Source organism: Mirounga leonina, unplaced genomic scaffold (assembly GCF_011800145.1).
Source record: "Mirounga leonina isolate KUSES-001 unplaced genomic scaffold, KU_Mleo_1.0 Mir_126, whole genome shotgun sequence".
NCBI lineage: Eukaryota > Metazoa > Chordata > Mammalia > Carnivora > Phocidae > Mirounga > Mirounga leonina.
The window spans coordinates 21,143,824-21,166,484 of record NW_023270314.1 but is presented as its reverse complement, the minus strand read 5'-3'; the positions used below and the strand labels follow the sequence as shown (position 1 = coordinate 21,166,484).

General features: G+C 46.7%; 3 protein-coding genes across 4 annotated transcripts; 2 read left to right on the top strand and 1 right to left on the bottom strand.

The window, feature by feature from the left end:
- Positions 1 to 20: 20 nt before the first annotated feature.
- Positions 21 to 3,601, bottom strand: METTL1 (methyltransferase like 1). The gene is made up of 6 exons (XM_035002269.1): positions 3,138 to 3,601; positions 2,268 to 2,431; positions 1,133 to 1,317; positions 929 to 1,042; positions 672 to 773; positions 21 to 508 (listed from the first exon to the last, which is right to left on the bottom strand). Exons 1-6 carry the CDS (start codon positions 3,248 to 3,250, stop codon positions 353 to 355), a joined length of 834 nt encoding a protein of 277 aa, XP_034858160.1. The 5' UTR covers positions 3,251 to 3,601; the 3' UTR covers positions 21 to 352.
- Positions 3,602 to 3,728: 127 nt separating this feature from the next.
- Positions 3,729 to 10,981, top strand: EEF1AKMT3 (EEF1A lysine methyltransferase 3). Its single transcript, XM_035002270.1, has 3 exons — positions 3,729 to 4,039; positions 4,163 to 4,274; positions 9,072 to 10,981. The coding sequence occupies exons 1-3, from the start codon at positions 3,863 to 3,865 to the stop codon at positions 9,461 to 9,463; spliced, it is 681 nt and encodes a 226-aa protein (XP_034858161.1). The 5' UTR covers positions 3,729 to 3,862; the 3' UTR covers positions 9,464 to 10,981.
- A 213-nt stretch (positions 10,982 to 11,194) lies between these two features.
- Positions 11,195 to 22,198, top strand: TSFM (Ts translation elongation factor, mitochondrial). 2 transcript variants are annotated; one of them, XM_035002267.1, is made up of 6 exons: positions 11,195 to 11,325; positions 11,599 to 11,772; positions 12,376 to 12,504; positions 13,679 to 13,801; positions 19,450 to 19,537; positions 21,604 to 22,198. In XM_035002267.1, exons 1-6 carry the CDS (start codon positions 11,269 to 11,271, stop codon positions 22,008 to 22,010), a joined length of 978 nt encoding a protein of 325 aa, XP_034858158.1. In that variant the 5' UTR covers positions 11,195 to 11,268; the 3' UTR covers positions 22,011 to 22,198. The 2 variants fall into 2 exon arrangements, with proteins under 2 accessions (XP_034858158.1, XP_034858157.1); XM_035002266.1 differs by having other exon boundaries at positions 11,245 to 11,331.
- Positions 22,199 to 22,661: the final 463 nt, after the last annotated feature.

Genomic DNA, 22,661 nt, shown 5'->3' with positions numbered 1-22,661 from the left:
AAACACAAGTGGACAGGCGATTTGAGTCTAGCAAGCAGTTTAGATGGAGAGTGGAGAATTGTATTCCTCACTCCAGCTGAGAAGGAGATCCCAGAAGGAGAAGGAAGTGCTAAGGAAGAGCAAGACCCCACACCCTTCCAAACATCCCTTCTGGTCCAAGATCTTTTGACCTTCCCAGTTAGCTTCTTTTGCTTTCTGCTGGTGGTAGACGGGCAAGAAGATGAGAGGTCAGTTGTGAATCCCAGGCTTCTGGCCTGGGCAGTTCCCCAACTTCTTTGAAAGACTGTCGCCTCTCGGCCCTAGCAGTCTCAGCTGGGAAGGTCCTGGGGTCAAGCTAAGGCAAGGCAGGCCGTCAGTGGCCCAGGGGGGTGGGATTGGGGGCCACTGCCTGGAGGGTGGGATCCTGTATTCTTCGGAAGATGGCTGGGAAATTCTTGCCTCCGTTGCGTAAGACTTTCTTGCCCTCCTCGGTTGAGGTGCCCAGATGTCCCACAATGGGGTCTTCACTCTGAGAAAAGGAAGGGTCTGATAAGTCCTTGCCCACCTTTCAGATGGCCCCTGGCCCTGAGACTCCCATCCCATCCTCCTGGCACTGAGCTGGGTTCAAAGAATACAGAACCACTCTGGAAAAGGCCTCCATCTTCACAACTCCCCTCAGGCCCCCTACTTACCAGTTCCTCCAGGGGCACACGCTCAAACAGGGGGTGCCTTTCAAAATGGGTGCACATCCAGTCATGTAGCTCCAGCACATCAGTTATGGTGTATACCAGCCCCTGCAGAGGCAAAATCACCCGAGACGGGGGGCTGCATGCAGTTGAGCAGGGGGATGATGGGAGTGGTGGTGTGAGTCCTAAATGCACCCCCACTGAATTCTTAGTGGAAGGCCTCCGAATGGGCCATTCACCTCTCCCTCTCACTCCCGACTCACCCCAACTCTAAGCACGTAGGCATATTCTGCCAGCAGCGTGGGACTGATGATTCGCCACTTGTGCTTCGTCCGCTTGAAATGTGGGTCAGGGAAGAGGAAGAACATCTTTGTCAGCTGTGAGACAGACATGCATCGACAGGGTTGAGAGCCCGGCTTCAGTGCCCCACGTGCCTACCAGCCTAACCCACCGGGGCCCCTCCCCACCTGGCCCTTGCGGAAGAAGTTAGGAAGGTGTTTCATGGCATTGCTACGGAGACAGGCGATGTTCTGGAAGCCACCTCCAGGAGCTGCTCGAAGGGCCCGAATCCGGTCTTGTACATAGTCTGAGACTTTCACCCGGATCTCCAGACCCAGAATCAGTGTGTCTGGGAACAACGGTGACAGTTCCACTGGACACAGAAACAGGAATGGAATCGTCAACCTCATACTTGCAGGAAGTGCAAAGGGGTCAAGAAAGGAAAGGAAGTGTCACTGTGCAACTCCCAAAATCAGGAATGGCAAATGTGGATGGAGAGATACCTAGATGGCTGGTTCTATGCTGGAGAAGGGGGTTAAGCTTAGGGTTAGGCTTAGATCCAAAGACTGTCACCTGGACTGGAAGTGGGAGGGCCTGCAGATACACGTATATTTGTAAGTGCTTCCGAGTTTTCAGTGTTTTCACACATCGTCTCAGTTAATCCTCCTAACGCTCTGTGGTAAATCGAGAAGATGAGGATACTGAGGTCAGAAACGGCCAAGGTCACAGAGCTAAGAAGAGGCAGAACTGGAACTTGAACCAAGCTTTTCTACCCCCAACTACCATGTTTTTCCTCTCTCTGTCATGCTGTTACCTCTAAGGGAAGATCTAAAAATAGAGAAGTGGCCTGGCACGCAGGATTGGGACAATACAGACAATACAAGAGGAATTTGAAAACATGAGAGTAGAGCAGAAACAATGAGTTTTGGTGAAGGAGGGGGGAGGAGAGGGAGAGTGGTGGAATCCCTCAGAAAGACAGTTCAGGATCACTGGCTACAGTGACTAATCTCTGACGCTCGTGCTGACCAGCTCACTGACCCGGTACCTTGCAGGTGAAATGCCTCAAGTAGAGACTGAGGCCAGGCGTGGGGCCAGACAAGACAACCCAAGTTCTAAGAGGCATTTGAGACAACACCCTCCCTTCTCCAGGACAAAGGCCACAGACTCAGAGTACAGAGAAAGTGGAGGCTCTCCACACTGATGTCACAGCACTGGTGTCTGGTCCGAAGGGGAAAGGCCAACTATGGCCCCCAGCAAACCTGCTGAGGTAGCAGAACCTAGGCATTGCCTCTCTGTGCCCTAGAGGAAAGGCCAGAGTGTTACCTAACAGGCCACCATAGCCACAGCCTATGTCTGCAAACTCCACTTGGGCCTGAGCTCTCTTTTCTTTCTTATCCTTTGGGTCATCGTGGCTCTTATTTTGAGTCAGTGGAGCGAAGAACTCTGGGTATAGCTCAGACCAGTCCATCTCTTCAGGCTTCACAGGGCTATTGGAGAGAAGACATGAGGGACATGAGAAGGTTGGTCAAGCCATTGTGGAAGTGGTACTGCGTGTGAGTGGGCGGATGGGTAAGGGTGGGAGGTAAATGGGAAGAGCGATTCTCAAAAATTCTGTAACAGTGGGCCCTGTGGTCTCTAGGAGACACAGTGGAAACCACCCTTAACCGCAAGTGTGAATCACAGGCCCATCATGAGGCTCATGATTGCTGACCTGCCCATCTCCACTTCTAGGAGTCGATGTGACTCTGGTCAGGCAGCTCTCCTTTCTGGGTCACAAGTTCCCTTCCCCCAGAGATTGGCTGCCTCTGTTTATGTGCTCTGTGCGAAGAGGATGGACTAAGGCGTGGGCGGGATTTGTGTGTATGTTTGTCTTTTTATTAAACCCGATCAACGAAACCGAAAGGTGGAAAGGACATACTGCCCGCAACACCAGTCTAAGTTACTCTCCCTTCCCGGACTTGCGCCGCTACCGAGACTTCGGGCAGAACGCCACGCCCCCTCCCAACCCTCCAACTGCGCCCTCCCCTAAATCTCCCCGACCCACCTCTAAAGCTGACGTCACCCAGCCGATCCTCCCCGGTCCGTCTGAGACCCTGCAGACCGTCCAGAACAACAGCCCTTTCGGACTGCTGCGAACGTTCTGCCCTCCTTTGCCTCCCCCTGCTCCCGTCCCCCCCTGCCCTGCTCACTCACTAGCGCAGCGTGTGGTCAGCCATGGGGTTGGAGTGAGCACGTTGCCGATAGTAGCGCTTCTGGGGCTGCGGCGCCTCAGCTCCTGCCGCGTCCCCAGTCTCGGCTCCCGCCATGATCCCCAGTCCCCGGTTTCTCTACTGAACCCACGTGGAGACCAAGGCCCAGGCGCACGATAATGACGCAATCAGGAGCGTTGAGAGCAGATCCCGCCTCTTAAAGACCCAAGAGTGTACTCCGCGGATCTGGGCGGGGAGGGTGGGCGGCAGCCGGAGCGGTAGGGGGCCTTCGCGACGCGGGTCTCCAGCTGGACTGGCAAGGCCAGACCCGGCACCCTACCTCTTTCGTTAGCCCGCTTCTCCTTGGTCTGGGATACTACCCTAGTTGCAGGTACCTCTGCATCCCGCAGGTGAGAGGAGTCCCAGGACCGCGCTTCCTACAGAAAAATCCTCACTCCTCTCCCCTCTCCCCCGGTCTCAGACCTGTCGGCCCTGTCTGCCCCGCGTGGTCCGACGTGAGCGCCGTCGGTGTGCGCTGGGGACCGGAGCGGGAGGGGCGGCTCCTCATCCCACCTCCAGGAAGTCAAACTGAAGGGAGGAGGGCAAACTCGGAGAGGCGGGGCTCGCTGCCACGGAGAAGCCGGGACGACCCGCGGCCCCCCACCCCCACCCGGTCCCAGATCCGGGATACCAGCGCTAGCCGCGGGGTCCGCGCGCGCTCTCAGCCAGATGGCGGACCCCTGCCCAGATCGTGAATCAGAGCTCGAATCCGTGTTCCCGCGGGAAGTCGGGCTCTTCGCGGACTCTTACTCGGAGAAGAGCCGGTTCTGTTTCTGTGGGCACGTGCTGAGCATCACACAGAACTTCGGGTCCCGCCTTGGGGTGGCGGCGCGCGTGTGGGACGCGGTGAGGAGTGGGCGGCTCTGGGCGAGCGTCCCCGGGAGGTCCGGACCCCGGACTCTCCCTCTTCCATATGGAAACATCCCCGCGACAGTCTTTTTCTCTCTCTTCTCTCTTTTTCCTCCGTAGGCTCTGAGCCTGTGCAACTATTTTGAAAGTCAAAATGTGGATTTCCGAGACAAGAAAGTGATCGAACTAGGCGCAGGGACGGGCATCGTGGGGATCTTGGCCGCGCTGCAGGGTGCGTGAGCTTTGTGGCGGGAGTGGGGGGGGGTGGCGCTGGGTGGTGGAGAAATTGTCACTCCCTGGATTCTTGGGAGAGGGGAGTGATTTGCGACCAGACCAGTCTCTTTTTAACAAAGTGTGTGTGTGTGTGTGTGTGTGTGCGCGCCTCTTTCTGTGTGCCAGAGAAAACACCCAGGGTGGTTGATTTGGGGGCAGGAAATAAAAACCGGGCAGGCCTTAGTAGGAGTTTTTTTCTACCCTTTTGCTCTTTGTGATTTCATGAATAATGCTGTCACTTAAAACCACCTTTGCTTTCGACATGGTATTTTGTCAAAATGCATCCCCTTTGGGGGCATTCTGTAGGGGGAGCAATCTGCATGTGTTAAACCTGAGGAATGCTTTATAACTTTATTATGAATAGATATTAGATTTTTAAGGTTTTGACTGCTTGGGAGAAATAAGGGTGAATTCTTGAGGGTTGTTTTTTGTGGGGCAAGTGGGGTAGGAATTAGGCACCACAGACTTGGGAAAGGAAAAAGTAAGGAAAATTTTGCTTCACTTTTGTCAAGGATCCAAAACTACAAAGGAAACAGTTCCTCAATTTATAATCTAATGGGCAGGCACAACCTCACATCCAAAACATTCATTTAAAACACTTATGATGTCATCTCCCTAGTAATGCCAATGTCTTTGTTCTTGGGAACACAACTAGGTCACATTCAGGGAAGTCTTCCCAGAGGCAGGCATTCATTCTTGTATTCATTCAGTCAATATCTATTTGGAGTCGTCTGTCATGCCAGGTATTGGGATACAACAGTGAGTGAGACAGCTCTCCTGTTCCCGAGGAGCTTATGGTCTAGTGGGGAAGGTGGGGGAATTATGCCTGTGTATGCACAGGGCAAGTGGACATGCTCTGGCTATGTCTCCCTTGACTCACTGGGACTTCAAAGAGAAGCACTGTCAGATGAGAAGGTGAACAGTGCAAACATAGCAGGCTCACAAAGAACCAAGGGAGTGTTAAAAGAAATTTTCCACGAAGGAAGAGCAGAGGAGAGGTGGGCAGTTATGCTAAAATGGGAGAAAAGTGTGTAATATGGATGGGAACACGTATGTCCATTTGCTCAAAGACTGGCTTCTCCTCCTTTGCCCCCTATCCAGCTGCCAAGTAAGAAATCTGGCTGTCATCTTGTCCCTTGCCCTCTCCCGCTCACATCCCGGCAGTCAGTCAGATCTGTGGGTCATAGGTCCTTAATATTTTCCCAATTGTCTGCTCCTCTTCCTACCATCTCCAGTTCAGGCCACTGTTGTTTCTTCCTTGGGTTTTCACAAGTCTTCAAGCTTTCCCATGGGAAGGTGAGCATGCTAGAACTAGATCTTGTGTTCTTCCTGCATGCAGGCTGTTTCTCCTTCAGGCTTCCCCATCTCAGTGAATCAAACCATCATCCATCCAGTGGGAAACCTAGATATCACCTTTGACATGCCACTTTTTCTCACCCCCATAGCCATTACTTGAGTCCTACTGATTTTATCTTCTAAAAATCTCTCGAATCTCACGTTTCTCCATCAACACTGATGGCTCCCCAGTCCATGCCACCACAGTCACTTGCCTGCACTGCTGCATTTAGGCCAACTTGTCTTCTGCTTTACTCCTTGCCCCCACCTAGACCTCTGTCCACTCTACCCAGCAGAGTGATCTTTTCAAGATGCAGCTATAATCACCTCTCACTCCCATCTTTCAATGACTTCTTGTTCTTTCAAGACCAAACCAATACCTTTAGCATGGCCTCCAAGGTCCTACCTCTCTCTCTGGCTTCTTTCTGTGCCTCTCCCTCCTTTCTTGTGCTCCTCATGCTGTCTGTTACCCGTCTCTCAGGGCCTCAAGTCTGTCTTGATGTTCCCATCCATGGAGCCTTCATACAGACTGTACTCTATGCCTGGAATCCTTGGACCACCTGGTTAATTCATATGCATCCTTCAGTGCTCAGCTCAAGCATCACTTCCAAGGGAAGGCCTCTTTGATATCCCCACCTCCAGATTAGTTTAGGCCCTCCTAGTATATATACAACCGTGCTGACTGGTTTCATTTTGAATTTGTCTTTACTAACCTTAGGCAAGTCCTTAACTGCTGCCCAGCTAGTCTATTACACTTCCCTTGTCCACGTATTCTTCCGCTCTCCCAAACATCTGTTTCTTATCTTCTTGCCCTTCGAACCTCTACATGCCTCCTCCCCTGTCTTCACCCTCAGCTGATGACTTTGTTGCCCATCTCTTCTGATTGCTTCTGTTTTCTTATAGAACATGTTCACATGTTCCTATCACAATGTCTACTCACCTAACTGCCTGTGTCTATTTTAAGTGTTGCCTTCTCTCCTGTTACCATGGATAAACACTCTGTGCTCATAGCTAAGGTCAAGCCCTCCATTTGTCACAAGACCCTGAACCTTCTCATCTACTCAAAGACATTGTTCCAGCAAACCTCCCCCCCATCCCCAGTCCCTCCTGCGTTAACAGTTTTTTCTTTTCTCTGGAACATTCTGAATAGATACACATACCCCTATATACATCTATAAATATGCTATATTTTCTCTTAGAAAAAACTGTTGTCCTACATATTCTTTCAGTTACCACCCCATTTCTCTGTTCTGCTTTACACCAAAACTCAAAAGAGTTAATCCTCTTCGTCTGTAGTACCTGTCTTACTCTTCTTTCCTCAGTCCATTCCACATTCCCGCCCCCAGTCGCAGCAGTCAAGGTGGTGAGCTTCATTTCCAACTCCATGTTGGTAAGTACAGGAGTTGGTGATGAGCCCACTTGACTTGACTTTGCAGCATTTGACTCTCCCTCCTCCTTGATGTGCTTCCTTTCATTTCCAGGGTACCACACTTCTGCTTTCTGCCCACCTCACTGGCACTCTTTTCCAGTCTCCTTTGTTGGTTCCTTTTCCTCTTGACAACTGTAAGTTTGAGTGCCCCAGAGCTCAGGAGTAGTCCTTTGACCCTTCCCTTTTCTGTCTACACTCCCCAGCAATTCCATCACCTCATGGCTTTAAATGCCCTTTCTGTGCTCATGACCCTATAACTCCCATTTCCATCTCCAGATTTATTTGTGGAACGTCCTACCTACCTGATATCTTCATGTGATTATCTGGTGGGCATTTCACTTAGACAGAAACTCATGATCTTCCTGTCCAGTCCTGCTCCTCCTACAGCCTTCTCCGCCGAGTAAATAGCATTTCGGTCTTCTAGTTAGTCGGGTCAAACATCCTCTCTCTCTTGTATTGTGTGTCCAATCTCTCAGCAAATCCTGTTGACTGTACCTTCAGAAGCATTAAGGATCTGAGCACTTCTTAGATGTGGCTAATGCCCTGGTTCAAATGAGCATCACGTCTCACCTGGATTACTGTAGCTGCCTCCTAACTGATCTCTTTGCTTTTGACCTTGCCCCTCTGCTGTCCTTTCTCATCACAGCAGTCAGAGTGATCCTTTTATTCATTTGTTTATTTCAAAGATTTTTATTTGTTTATTTATTTTAGAGAGTGGGGGGAGGGGCAGAGGGAGAGGGAGAGAGAGCATCTCCAGCAGCCTCTGCTCCAGCCACTGGTCTTCCTGCTTTTTCTCAGACCTGCTGACACTCTCCTGCCTCAAGGTCTTTGCCCTTGTTAGTCCCTTATTTGGTACATTTAGCCTGAGAGGTCCACATGGTTTGCTCCATCATTTCCTTCAGGTCTTTGCCCAAACATAATCTGTTGAGTGAGGCTTTTCCTAACCACTCAGTTTAAAATTACATTCCCTGCCCCATCTCTGAAGCAAAATTCTTACCCCCTTCTCTGCTTAATGCTTCACCGTAGCATCTGATGTACAGTGTATTTTCTTTGATTTGTTTTGTTTGTTGCCCATTTTTTGCCACTAGACTGTAATCCCTATGAGGGGAGGAATTCTTATCTGAGTGGTTCACTGCTATATTCTCAGCACCTGGCATAGAGACACATAATAAATATTAATGAATGAATGAATTCTTAATACTTCCTGTGTCTGTAACAGTCGTCATGAACATGATTAGTTTTGCAGTACCTAGTGTGTCTCTACCTTTCTAATAAAACTCAAGGAAGGCTGAGGTTTTATCTTGCTCACCACTGTGCTGCCCGAATTTAGTAGGGGCTCAATACATATATTTCTTGCATGAATGGAGCTTTCTGAGGTGCTAATCTGATTATCTTCACTCTCTGCTTCTACCTATAAAACATACCACCCTCGGGATCAATCCTGAGTCTCTTCAGCATGTCATCATTATCCTCAGGTCTTGATACTTTTCTCCTTCCTTCCACATCCCCTAAGGTTCAGCCTTCCTTGAATATGCATTGCTCTCGCCCCCAGGCCTTTGTACTTTTTGTTATCTGCTTGGAAAGCTCCACCTAACTAACTCCTACTTGTCCTTTAAGGCTCGCTGAGGCCATATCTTCTGGGAAGCTTTCCAGACCCATGAAGTTGGGTTTGGGTAAGTAGGGGCTGGATACATACATTGCCTCCAGCTTAGTCCTGCCCAGGCTTCTGCTGACATCTGACAGTTGTGTGTTGGGCAGAGAGGTTGAAGATTAGCTCCGAGACAACGTTGATGGTGTAGAACGTAGAGTAACGAGTAATGAGCATGGCAGGGGGTGAGATGGAGGTTAGGGTAACTAAAAGCCAAAGTGCACACTCCCGCGCTGTCAAAACACCGTCCTCTAGGCCCTGTGGTCTCTGGACCTTCTGGGTAGGAGCCGAGACTCCTTGGTTGGTCGGTCTGACTTGCATTTCTCCTCCTTCCTCTCTCTCAGGGGGGGATGTTACCATCACTGACCTGCCCCTGGCCCTAGAGCAGATCCAGGGCAACGTCCAGGCCAATGTGCCAGCTGGAGGCCAGGCCCAGGTCCGCGCCTTGTCCTGGGGGATTGACCAGCATGTCTTCCCTGGAGACTATGACCTGGTGCTGGGGGCTGATATCGTGTACCTGGAGCCCACCTTCCCACTGCTGCTGGGCACTCTCCAACACCTATGCGGGCCCCATGGCACCATCTATCTGGCCTCCAAGATGAGAGAGGAGCACGGGACAGAGAGCTTCTTTCAGCACCTCCTGCCCCAGCATTTCCAACTGGAGCTGGCCCAGCGGGATGAGGATGAGAATGTCAACATCTATAGGGCCAGGCACAGGGAACCAAGACCTGCTTGACATCACCCTTCTGCTCCTCTGAACCCCTTGTCCTAAGAAAGGAACTGCTGTATCTCCAAAGCCATAAACAAGGGGAAGAAAAGTCTGGGTTTCCCTTGCTTCTCTCTTTCCTCCTTCCCTCTTTGTTGCCCCAGATACTCTTAGGCTGATGCAGGGAGGTGCCTGCTTGCTAGGAATCTTAGAGCCCTAAATAGCACTGGGTTAGAGCACAAAGGAAGTTCCCAGTTCCCATTCTCAGAGGACGAAACGAGGAAGGTGTCCAGGATTTTTAGGGGTGGGGGAGGCAAATGGGAGGTGAGATCAGTGGCTGCAGAGAGACTGTTCCTGAACCCTTCCAGTCCTGCTGTTGTTTTTTTTTATACAGAATGGACTTTTTTTTTTCCTGCCAGATTCGAATGGAATTTTTTTTTAAAGGGAAAGAAGATCATCTCTGCATCCAATGAACTCATGCTTTTGCTGGGGGGCTAGGAAGGAAGAAACCTCAGACTACACACTTCTTGCTTCTGAAGACAGTCTGGTGGGACCATGGCTCTAACTGGGTCAAGTCCTGCCTGCCCTGATGCTGGGGATGGGCAGCAGAGCTGTCCTTTGGACTACAGCTTCTTCATCCTTTTTGGAGCTGGAACCGTGATCACTAAGTACTAGGTTCTTCTCATCTTTGAGTTTTCCTTAGGTTTCCAAGCTCTGTCCTTCCTTGCTAATGTGTTTTGTCTTCACCTCTTTTCTCTTCCCACTGCGCTACCTCTGCTTGGGGCTCTCTTTTACTCCTTGGGCCACATATCACCTCCTCTGGACTCCTGGCCTCCATTCTCTCCCTTTCAAGCCACTTATCAAACTCTTTTTGATCTTCCCAAATCAGCTCTGATGAGCTTCTGATGCCTACAGCAAGAGTAAGCTCCTTGGCTTGGTACTCAGTCTATCCTGTGTGATCCCAAATTACCCTTCTATTTCATTTTCAACTGGTTTCCTACATGTATTGCAACCTCTGGACAAATTCCAAATGTCTACTCTTTGTTCCCTATTTCCACACCCAAATTCCTTGTTTTCTTCATTCTTTTTGGTGATTCCCTGCCTGGAAGGGCTCTTTCTACCTGTCAAAATCTTTATTACTTTTCGCCTCTTTCCTGAAAAAAGCTTTTACGGAGCCTCCTGTTTGGTTGTGATTTCTTTCTCCCTGGAGACCCTTTCACTATTTGTTCATCTTATGGGACTTACCTTGTCTTGCGTGGTCACTTGTCTGTTCCCTCTTTTCTCACCATTAGATTACCTTGGACGGTAGGCTGTGGTTTACTCTTCTCTAATTCCCTGGAGCCTAGCAGTTCTGGCATACAGTAGATGTTCAGTAAATACTTTGCTCATTCAACAAATATTTACAGGGTTTGTTGAAAGGACTCCACCCCTACTTCCTCAGGTGCCCTTGGCCAATTTTCTGAACCGCCCCCCACCTCACAAGTTTGTCATGAGTCCTAAATGGATGACTATGAAAGATGAACGGAAATAAAGAAACATAAAATGTTTGCACATGTCTCGAATTGTTATTTTGCGACAACTCTGTCTCATGGTTTCTGTTATTTTACCTACGGCGGGGGGTGGGGTGGGGTGGGGTGGGGTGTGGGGGGGTAATTCCCTTGTGAAATAGTCTCCGAAAGCGAAGTAGAAGCGGCGAGTGTGCCCACCCCGGCCAGCAGGTGGCGCCGTCCTCTCTTGGCGCGTTGCGGTGGAGAGGTTTGGCCCTGCCGCCGCGCCGTAGGCCTGTGGCCTCACTGGTGCGCCGGCCGGCTGCGGTGTACTCTGGGGCCAGAGAGATGTCGCTGCTGCGGTCGTTGCGCTTCTCCCTGGCCGCGCGGGCCGGGAGCTGCCCGGTGGGGGTTCTGGGTCCTCCCCCCGCCGTCCCGCCTTCCTTGCAGTTCTGTGCACTCGGAACGCAGCCTTCCCTTCCTCCGTCCCCCGTTCGACGCCATCCCACCCTTCCCCCCATTTTCTCTGCGCGCCCCCCCCCCCCCCCCGCCGTTGGCTGCCTTCTCCCACCCCCGGAGCCCCAGTGTCTCCTAGTGGCCTCCCTGCCGGCGTGCTCTCCACCCGCCGGAGCTCCTGGCTGCTTCCTGCTTCTCATCCCTTTCTTCTTACCTCTGCAGGCGGGACCCCTTCTGCTTCAGGCGCCTCAGCCGTGGCACACATTGCGCCCAGGGCCCCGGCTCTCTTCCTCGGCCTGCAGCAAGGAGCTTCTCATGAAGCTACGGCGAAAAACAGGCTATTCCTTTGTAAACTGCAAGAAAGCCCTGGAGACTTGTGGCGGGGATCTCAAACAGGTGTGGGGGAGGAGGACGAGGGGAGCAGGGCGGGGTACTAGGGCTCGACCTCAGTCTCTCAGGGAGGTGCTGCCGGGGCGCAGTAAATTAGACGTGCTGCGCAGAACTGCAGATAGGATTCTGACAGGTGACAACCTCACCTTTTGACTGTGTTTTGACTCCGGAAGCCGTTAACTCAGGATCCCATGGTTAACAAACTTTATTCCAAGCACGACTGCTATGCTGTTTCCTGCTGCTTGGAGCCCAAAGGGCTTGTGTGGGCTTTGGGAGTCAGACGGACCAGGACTCAGACTGTGGTGTCCTCACTCTAACCCTGCGATCTTGGATACCTTAATTTTTCAGAGTTGCATTGTTCTGGTCCGTATAATAAAAATGCTACTGTCTCCTCCATAGGGTGGTTGTGAAGATTACATTTATCCAAAGCACCAGGCACAATGCCTGATATTTGGCATTCAGTGGTAGGCTGCCAGTAAACGATAGATTGCTTTAGTTTCCATTATAGGACTGAAGAGCAGAAAGAATTAGGGAACCTGAACATATTTTAGAGCTCCGTTCAGTTCTAAATTCTATGACTTTGTCATCTGCCCTATTTTTAATTTATAGGCAGAGAGCTGGCTCCACAAACAGGCCCAGAAGGAAGGCTGGAGCAGAGCTGCCAAACTCCATGGCAGGAAGACTAAAGAAGGTCTGATTGGGCTGCTTCAGGATGGAAACACAACTGTGTTAGTAGAGGTGAGTTGTCGGAATTCTAGATAACCAGGAACAGCAGCCCCTTGGGCCGAAAGCTTTGTGGTAGACCCTTTGCATCCTTCAAGAAGAGGTGTTTGAGAACCACAAAAGGTTGTTAGAATTGAACCGGTGAGACCACAGTTATTGTAAATTCACTTATGTATAGAAATGCACAGGTGTGTTGACGATTAAATGTCTAGAAGTCAAAAAGATTACAGATATCCCCCACTTTTTGAAAGTTTGAGTTACACACTTTGCTTTTACAAAAGACCTACATTTGTACCTGTTTTTGTTTTTTGTTAACCGAAAGAAATTCAGAGAGTACTTTCACTTTTATGAAAAAAGGCAAAAAGTGAAAATAGCATTCAGCGTTGGTTTTGCACTGAGTCGTTATAGAGGCAGGGGGCACCCCAGCAGCAAGAGTTGCCCTGCCAAACTACCCCCCCCCCCCAAACTACACTCAGCATCAAGCCGCCATAGCTTTGAATTTTGTGAGCATCTGTGCTCTAGGTCGATTTATTTTGTGCATCCATGTCTATATGAATTAATGGTAATTGATTTTTCGCTTTATGCCATTTTGGCTTACAAAAGGTTTCATAGGAACACTCTACGTGGGGATAGTGGGGCAAACCTGTACTTCTAAATGTGAGTCCTATAGCCTTATACCTTGCCACTGATTGTTTCCTGGAACAGTTAGATTTAAAAGCTAGGAGTTACATTAATTAGTTGATGGATAGCATGTAGCTGTTTTAGAGGAGGTTTAGGGGCCTCAACTGGTGAAGAATCAGGTGTGGATTAGTTTAGAGTGAGAAAAGGAGATAAGCATACTGACAGCAAAAGTGGTTTGGTGTTGGAGGAGGCTGGAGAATGAGGTGTTGATGGCCTGCAGCCACCTGCAAGTGGTGAACGTGTAGTGAGTCCTTTGGGGACATTATGGAACCATCTTTTGAACATGCGGGTCATTGCTAACTCATTGGCAGAGCAGGAATCACGGCATTCAGTTTCTGGCCTCAAGCTAGGAGAGGGACTGAAGCCTTAAAATTCTAGGGTCCTTTATTTCTGTTTTGTTGAGTCTGCAGCTTGTTCTGCAGTACCTTGGTTTACTCTCCAATTTTAAGGCACTTTTGCAAACTGTCCGTAAACAGCTTATACAACAACATCAATTTGTTCCCACCAGGTAAACTGTGAGACAGATTTTGTTTCCAGAAATTTAAAATTTCAACAGTTGGTCCAGCAAGTCGCCCTGGGGACCCTGTTGCATTGTCAGAACCTAAAGGATCAACTCTCCACATACAGTAAAGTGAGTTTTGGGATTGTCTGTCAATATGCTGGATTTACACACACACCCCTTTCTTAGGGTCTTTGCTGTTCCCTTTTTTTCAGACATTCTCATGTCTCACTCCTTTACTTCATGTCCCTGCGTAAATGTTATCTCTTTGTAGAGGAGTATCCTTCCTGTTGCTCTATCCCCTTATTTTGCTTCATTGAAAAATTTTTGTTATAATACTATATACTTATGTTTTTACTTATTTATATGTTGTTTGTCTTCCCCAATAGAATGTGAGTTTCATGAGGCAGAGAATTTGTCTTTTCACTACTGTGTCTCTGGTGAAAGAGGAGTGGGCCCAGCATTTGGTTGGGGCTCATAAAATCTGTTGAATGAATGAATGAATGAATGCCAGTGGGGTAGAGTCTATCAAATCAGGTAAAGCTTTTCTTTCTTTTTTTTTTTAAGTTTTTTTTTTTTTTTTTAATTTATTCATTTGATACAGAGGATACAGAGAGCATGAGCAGGGAGAGAGGCAGAGGGAGAGGGAGAAGCAGACTCCCTGCTGAGCTGGGAGCCTGATGGGGGACTCGATTCCAGGACCCTGGGATCATGACCTGAGTTGAAGGCAGACGCTTAGCTATCTGAGCCACCCAGGTGCCCCGTTTTTTTTTTTTTTTAAAGACCTGTCCATTCTAGAAAGAGCGAGAGTGTGCGCCTGAGTTGGGGGGAGGGGCGAGGGCGAGGGAGAGAATCCCAAGCAGACTCCCTGCCAAGGGCGGAGCCCCATGCAGGGCTCCAGACTCCCCGGGGTGGGGGCCTCAATCCCTTGAAAAGACCTGAGCTGAAATCAAGAGCTGGAAACTTAACCGACTGGGCCACCTGGGCACCCCAATCAGGTGAAGCTTTGTATTCAGAAATCTAGAATGGCCTGAGGGAAGGATTTCTTTCTTTTCTTTTCTTTTCTTTTTTTTTTTTTTTTAAGAAAAGGATTTGTAAATACAGATATTGGAGAAGGCACAGTTGAGGAGAATAAGCATATTCTTGTCCATAGGAGGACCAGGATGGAATTAATATCAGTCTGCCTTTGATGCATCCTTATTATCAAGGCAAAAACGAAACAACTACTCACAGTAGTTTTGTGTGTGTGTGTGTGTGTGTGTGTTTAGTACTACTTTTTTCTCCTATTTATCCTTCTTTGAGATCTTGTGGTAAATGTTAATTATTACTGGCGTTAAATAGTCATTATATGGAAAACCATGTGGAGACTATTTTTTAGAACTGTATTGAGTAGATGAACAACTTGAACTAGAAGTTCTAATCTTTTTCCTTCCTTCCTTGCTTCCTTTTTCTTTCCTCCCAACATGGGGCTCAAACTCACAACCCCAAGATTAAGAGTCGCATGCTCTACCAACTGAGCCTGCCAGGCACACCGAGAAGTTCTTTTTTTTTTTTTTAATTTTAAATTTTAATTTAATTTAATTTTTTTTATTATGTTCAATTAGGCAACATATAGACACCTAGAAGTTCTAATCTTGACTTTGCCAGTAACTCTATTTGTAACCCTGAGCCATTCACATACTTTACTCTGTCTATCTTTCATTATCTGTAACAAGAAATTTTGGTTCATTTTAGCTTCGTTTATTTTTTTTCCTCTTTTGGTCTTTAATTTTTTTTAACTTTTATTTTGAAAAAAATTCAAACTTAAAGAAAAGTTGCCAGTGTTCTGCAGTAAGCTACATTGTACTTTCATCTAGATTCACCATTTGTTAACATTTTGACACACTTGCTTTATTACTTTTTATACATGTATTGTTATCATCACTATTTTATTTTATTTTACTTTATTTTTAAGTAATCTCTACACCCAACGTGGGGCTGGAACTCACAACCCCAAGATCAAGAGTTGCATGCTCAACCAACTGAGCCAGCTAGGTGTCCCATCACTATTTAAAAAAAATTTTTGCAAGTATGTTGCAGACATCAGGACCCTTATTCCCTTGAATAGGTTATCTCCTAAAAATTACATTCTTCTATGTAACCAAAGTATAGTAATCACAATCAAGAATTTTAACACTGATACAATATTTTTATTTTTATAATATATGATATATATTCATATTTTACCAGCTAGTACTTTTTCTTCTGATCTAGGATCCAGTCCAGTATCACGTGTTGCAATTAGTTGTCATGTTTGTTTAGTGTCCTTTCTTTCTCAGCCTTTCTATCTTTCATTACATTGACCTTTTTTTTTAAAGATTTTATTTTTATTTATTTATTTATTTTTAAAAGATTTTATTTATTTATTTGACAGAGAGAGGGAGAGAGCAAGAGAGCACAAGCAGGGGGAGCTGCACAGGGAGAGGGAGAAGCAGACTCCCCGCTGAGCAGGAAGTCTGATGTGGGGCTCGATCCCAGGACCCCGAGATCATGACCTGAGCCGAAGGCAGACGTTCAACCGACTGAGCCACCCAGGCGCCCCAAGATTTTATTTTTAAATAATCTCCATACCCAAGGTGGGGCTTGAAACTACAGCCCCGAGATCAAGAGTTACATGCTCTTCTGACATCATAAAATGTTAAGGCTAAAAAACTGGTTGAATAAACCAACTTTGAAGAGTAGAGGACAGTATTGTAGAATGTCCTTTAATTCGGGTTTGTCTGATGTTTCTTCATATCTAGAGTATGGGTTTTTAGCATGAATATTAAATTATCTTGTATTTTTCTCAGGATATCACATCAGGAGGCATGTAATGACCGTTGGTCCCATTATTGATGATGTTAATTTTTATTTTTTTATTATTAAGATTTTATTTATTTGAGAGAGGAAGCATGAGAGAGAGCACACAAGCAGGGAGAGGGGCAGAGGAAGAGGGAGAAGCAGACTCCCCACTGAGCAGGGAGCCCAACTTGGGGCTCAATCCCAGGACCCCGGGATCATGACCTGAGCCATGGGCAGACACTTAACCGACTGAGCCACCCATGCGCCCCGATGATGTTAATTTTTGAAGACTTTATTTTTTTTAATTTTTATTTATTTATTTATTTGAGAGAGAGAGAACACATGAGAGGGGATAGGGTCAGAGGGAGAAGCAGACTCCCTGCCGAGCAGGGAGCCCGATGCAGGACTCGATCCTGGGACTCCAGGATCATGACCCGAGCCGAAGGCAGTCGCTTAACCAACTGAGCCACCCAGGCGCCCCTGAAGACTTTATTTTTTTATTTTAGAGAGAGGGAGAGTGAGAATGAGCTTGTGCCTGAGGGGAGGGGCAGAGGGAGAAGGAGAGAGAGAATCTCAAGCAGACTCTGCACTGAGCGTGGAGCCCAACCTGGGGCTCGATCCCACAACCCTGAGATCATGACCTGAGCTGGAATCGAGTCGGATGCTCAACCAACGAGTCACCCCCTCATCCCTGATGATGTTAATTTTGGTCTCTTCTTGGTCAGGGTAGTATCTTTCAGGTTTCTCCACTGTAAAGTTATTCTGTTCCTCTTTGTAATTAACACGTAATCTGTATGGGAGATTCTTTGAGACTGTAAGTGTCCAGTTCCCCAACAGACTTTTACCTGAAAGCATTAGCATCCATTGATGGCTCTTGTCAGGATCACTTATTACTATGAGAGTTGCATAATGGTTACTTTTCTAACTCTTATGATTTCTTTTACATGTGTTTTATTAGTTGGCATTCTACTGTAAGAGACTTCTCTTTTCCCTGTGTTTACTACTTTACTTAGTACTGACATTGACTCATGGATTCTTATTTTATACAGTAAGTTATAACTCATTTTATAATCCATTATTCAGTTTGATGTTCAAATTATTCCTGGATTTGACCAGAGTAAGCTGGCTTTGTTGACCTTTTGCAGTGTATTGATTATTTTTGAGTATTTCCTTACTTTTTGGCATAACAAGATATTCTGGGCCTATGTCATACTTTCCTTGCCCCACCATGGAATCAGCCACTTCTCCAAGGAGTCCTGATCATTTTTAATGGGGGAATAGTTTTTAGAAACCAAGATGTGGACATTAGGTATGCTTTTTTCTACTAAGATGTCATTGGTGCTCTGCTCTTTCAGCAGACAGATGCAGCAAGTGTGTGTGTGTGTTTCAGTTCTAATCCTGCATCCCAGGGTTCTTCCTTTCCTCTCCCAGTTCTATATTTGTATCTTCCTTCTCCCATGGTTAGTACACTGGCTCTTAGCAACTTCAGTGTTTACTTATTTTGTCATTGTTCTAATACACACTAAATTGTTTTAATGACTATACCTGGCAACTGCAAATAACAAACCTATTAAGGAGTTCAAGATTTCTTTGACGTTCTTTTGTCTTTATATTGAAGTTATATGGCCAAAGGACTATTGAAAGTTACTGGATTAGTTTTTTCCCACCTTCTGTGAAGTTACATTATTCATTTGAAATACAGTTAGTGTCTTATGTTTCTGTGTAATTTTGGTTTTACCCCCAAATTCTTGTTCATCTAATTTTGTTTTTGAATATGTAAAACATTAATAAGATTCTGAAAGTTAAAGCTGTAATACACACACACACACACACACACAGAAATCTCACTCCTTCTCTCCCTTCTACCTTATTCTTGTCTACTCCTGTAGATAACCAGTTTCATTGGTTTTGGGTATCCTTTAAGTCTTTTTTGCAAAAATAGCATACTTATATAAATGCTTCTTTCTTACACAAATGATAGTATAATATACATGTACTCTTTTTTTTTTTTTAAAGATTTATTATTTGAGAAAGAGTGTGCGTGTACGGGGGAAGGGGCAAAGGGAGAAGGAGAGAGAGAATCCCCAGCAGACTCCCCTCTGAGTGTGGAGCCCAGTGCAGTCGCTCCTATATATGTACTCTTTTAATTTGTTTTTTTTTTTCCACTTAATAATATAACCTGGAAATACTCTGTAGCAGCTCATACAGATCTTTCTTTTGTGTTCTTTCTTTTTCCCAGCAGCATAGTTTTCCGTTATGTGGCTATGCTATGGTTTATTCAACCAGTTTTTTAGCCTTAACATTTTATGATTGTTTGAAAATACCGCTCCTGATTTCTTGGAAACTACAGTTTAAGAAGTTAGGCCATACAGGAGTGGAGGGGGATGAGAGGGATGGGGTGGCTGGGTGATGGACATTGGTGTGTATTTTGTAAGACTGCTGAATCACAGACCTGTACCCCTGAAACCAATAATACTTTATATGTTAATAATTAAAAAAAAAAAAGGCCAGAGGATGGGATTGAGATGGAATTGGGTGTGGTGCAGTGATAGAATAAAATACTTATAAAAATGGAACTGTTATCAATTTATAATATCTTTGGCTTAATGAAAATACTCATTTAGGGGAGCCTTGGTGGCTCAGTGGGTTAAGTGTCTGACTCTTGGTTTCAGCTCAGGTCATGGTGTCAGGGTCCTGGGATCGAGCCCCGCATTGGGTTCTGCGTTCAGCGGGGAGTCTGCTTGAAAGTCTCTTCCTCTCCCTTTGCCCCTCCCTTGTGCAGGCGCACTCGCTCTTGCGCTCTGTCTCTCAAATAAATAAATAAATCTTTTAAAAAACCCAAAAACATTCATTTATACTTGGTTGTCTTAAATCATTTTTTGAGAAACAACTGTTTTTGCCTAGTCTCTTGGTAATTTAAGTAGGACAGAACTGATTTGTTCGTTTTTTTGTGCACTTAGGGCTTCTTGAATTCCTCTGAGCTCTCTGAACTTCCGGTTGGGCCCGAGAGAGAGGGCTGTCTCAAGGATCAGCTAGCCTTAGCAATTGGTGAGTATTTGTAAGGATTGTGGGAACTGGAAATTATGAACTGGACCTCCTGGTATCTTTGATATTCTTCCACACCTAGATCAGGAATCGGAAGCTCATGTGCCCACAAGGGTCAGATAATATGAATGTGAGAAGTGGGTTATGTTGTGTGTTAGACATTAGTGAGCTGTAGGCTCCCTGAGAAGCCCACACTCTGCTGAAGGAAACTGTTACCAAGCTCTAGCCAGTTGTTACCTTGGGGTCCCAGCGTTGTCAGAATTTTTAAATTCCTTCAAAAGTATTTAGCTTTGTGTGTAAAAATTTCAGTTTTTAGATGTTTGCAGCTAATTAAAATCATTTTCTGCACTCTGCAGGCTGACCAAACAAAGCATGTCTTTAGGCAGGGATGGCCTTTGACTTCTTCCGGTTGACTACCTCTCTATACACTGTGGGAGACATACTACATCCAGAGTCATCTCATCGCATTTATAAAGGGATCCAGGAATAATTGGGGGCATCATGTGTAGGAATTTGATCTCTTTTTTAGAAAAATCTGATCCTGAATTTGTGAAGGTTTATTCTTGCAGAACCACTGGCCGCAGGAACCACATCTGGATCATTGTGCCAGAACTAGTGGGGGTTTTGCTTTCTTCCTACATGTCCTTGATGGAAGGAGGGGAGTAGGGCTGGGTTGGAGCTTGCTGGGAATTTACTGCTCATCTGACGTTTCCAGTCAAGGCATCAATTCTGCTTTTAACAGGTTATCTTGAAATATGTATGATGTTTTAGTGAGTCATGGCTGAGAAACCAGGCAGACAGCTGTAAATGGGACTTATTAAGAAATTCTGGAAGAACTGGGTGTTTCAGCCTTGTCAATTTCTGAGAATCAACTATTGTTCAGATGCTTTGAGTTGTTTTAAGATTTCTTTTGATTTCTCCCCCATTAAGACTTTTAGATATAACTATGGCTAATGCAGGGATATTTACCTAGATCCCTTTTGGGGTCTCCTAACCCCTTTCCAACCTTTTGGCTTATTTGGACTTATGTTAGAGAGGATAGCATCCTGAGGAGACAGGGAAACCTGGAATTATTTTTGATTATTAAAAACAACTCTGGGGGCAACTGGGTGGCTCAGTGGGTTAAGTGTCTGCCTTCGGCTCAGGTCATGATCCTGGGGTGCTGGGATCGAGCCCTGGGTCAGGCTCCCTGCTCAGTGGGGAGCCTGCTTCTCCCTCTACCCCTCCCCCTCCTCTTGCTCCCACTCCCTCTCACTCTTCAATAAGTAAATCTTCAAAAAAAAAAAAAACTGAAAATTTTTATTTTTGGTGAGAGGAAGTTGAAACTATCCGATGGTCTGGGGTTTTGGGTTTTCTGGGGCTTTTAGTTGTGGACTTTTCCCTGCTACAATGGATGAGGAAGAGTTGTCTGTGTCAGTTATGGTGATTTTCGGGAGGGATGGTAATTTCAGGGGAAGAAAACACTTAATTGCTTTGGAGATGTGGGTTTTACTTCCAGCTCTGGCATGTATTAGCTGTGTGAGCTTGGGGGAGGGTAGCTTGAGCTTTCTAAGCCTAAGTTTAACACAGTAACGATAGCCAGCATTTGAGTGCTGCTTTGTGCTAGATAATGTAATTAAGTGCATTTACATGTTATTTTATTTACATCTCCTTAGAACCCTGCTTTCAGGTTATTGTAAGTGGCATCATCTCCATGTTGAGGAGGAAACTAAGGCTTGATAAATTCGTAAATGGGCTTATGTCACTTGCCTAAGGTCATATAGCCGGTAAAGGGCAGGACTGAGACCTGACTCCAGGGTCTTTGTGACACACCATGGCCTGTGTTTTTAAATACCAGTGTGGCACATTGTTGGTGTTCCATAAAGGTATTCTTTATTTCTCCCACCCCTACCCTCTCCTCCCACATACGTTTTCCTCTTTAAACGGCAAATGGTATCTCTCCATCTTATAGCATATTCACAGTGTAAATGCAGAGGACTGTCTTCGACTCAGCCACTTCTATGTGTATCTTGGTACTGCCACAGGCATCATATTCTGGAAGCATGTTACTTGTTTTTGCTTTTTTATAGGGAAACTGGGAGAAAACATGACTCTTAAACGAGCTGCATGGGTAAAGGTGCCGGCTGGGTTCTACGTTGGCTCTTATGTCCATGGAGCGATGCACAGCCCATCGCTCCACAACCTGGTGCTGGGGAAGTACGGGGCCCTGGTCATCTGCGAGACATCTGAGCGCAAAGCAGGCCTGGAGGACCTGGGTCGCCGCCTTGGGCAGCATGTGGTGGGCATGGCCCCTCTCTCTGTTGGCTCTTTGGATGATGAGCCTGGTGGGGAGGCGGAAACCAAGATGCTGTCCCAGCCATACTTGCTGGACCCCTCCATCACGTTGGGACAGTATGTGCAGCCTCAAGGAGTGTCTGTCGTAGACTTTGTGCGGTTTGAATGTGGGGAGGGCGAAGAGGCAGCAGAAGCTGAATAGGTGCCAGAGACTTGGCCCCGGAGGAAATGTTTCTTCTCAGCTCTGGACATCATTACGAAAAGAAGTTATTTCCTGAGCCTCTTCAAACCCAGAAGTTGTTTTTCGTTGGCGTTTATAAAGAAATGATAGACTTGGTGGGTAAAGTTATGAAATACAATTGCTGTATAATAAAGAAGAGTAGAATCTTTTCCTTGTTTGCGTAATGCTGGGTTTAGCTTTTTTGTGCCTGACTTGTGCCAAGTTGTCGAAAACAGCAGGCGGGCCTTCTTGAAGGGGCCGAGGATTCGGGAGGACAGGCGTAAGCAGTTGGGCTGCTACTTCCTTCAACCGAGATCTATCCTGGTAACCCTAAAATGCCGAACTCCGTTGATCTTAGTGCTTCTGTGACCCTGCACCCTTGTTCTGCTTTCACTTTGTGATGCCTTGGATGGTGCTCCTATCCTGGACCGTCCCCCCTTACATTACTTCTGCCACATGGATTCCTTGGGAGTTGTTGACTCCAGCTTCGAGCTGTCTGGAAAATGTGGTTCATTTGTTGCTGTCTGTGGCCTGCACACTGGTTCTGGCCTCGTTACTGAAATTAATAACACATGGCCCTGTTTCTCTTTTGGATAATGGGGTAGAGATGGGTGGAGACTGAGGTTTCTTGGA

Coding starts and splice junctions, on each gene's coding strand:
- METTL1 (XM_035002269.1), bottom strand. CDS start 3,250: ATGGCGGGAGCCGAGACTGGGGACGCGGCAGGAGCTGAGGCGCCGCAG. Junction 1,318..2,267: donor TGGCTATGGTGGCCTGTTAG/GTAACACTCTGG, acceptor TTCTGTGTCCAG/TGGAACTGTCACCGTTGTTC. Junction 509..671: donor GTGTGCCCCTGGAGGAACTG/GTAAGTAGGGGG, acceptor TCCTTTTCTCAG/AGTGAAGACCCCATTGTGGG.
- EEF1AKMT3 (XM_035002270.1), top strand. CDS start 3,863: ATGGCGGACCCCTGCCCAGATCGTGAATCAGAGCTCGAATCCGTGTTC. Junction 4,040..4,162: donor CGGCGCGCGTGTGGGACGCG/GTGAGGAGTGGG, acceptor TTTCCTCCGTAG/GCTCTGAGCCTGTGCAACTA. Junction 4,275..9,071: donor GATCTTGGCCGCGCTGCAGG/GTGCGTGAGCTT, acceptor CCTCTCTCTCAG/GGGGGGATGTTACCATCACT.
- TSFM (XM_035002266.1), top strand. CDS start 11,269: ATGTCGCTGCTGCGGTCGTTGCGCTTCTCCCTGGCCGCGCGGGCCGGG. Junction 11,332..11,598: donor CCGGGAGCTGCCCGGTGGGG/GTTCTGGGTCCT, acceptor TTACCTCTGCAG/GCGGGACCCCTTCTGCTTCA. Junction 13,802..19,449: donor AACTCTCCACATACAGTAAA/GTGAGTTTTGGG, acceptor TTGTGCACTTAG/GGCTTCTTGAATTCCTCTGA.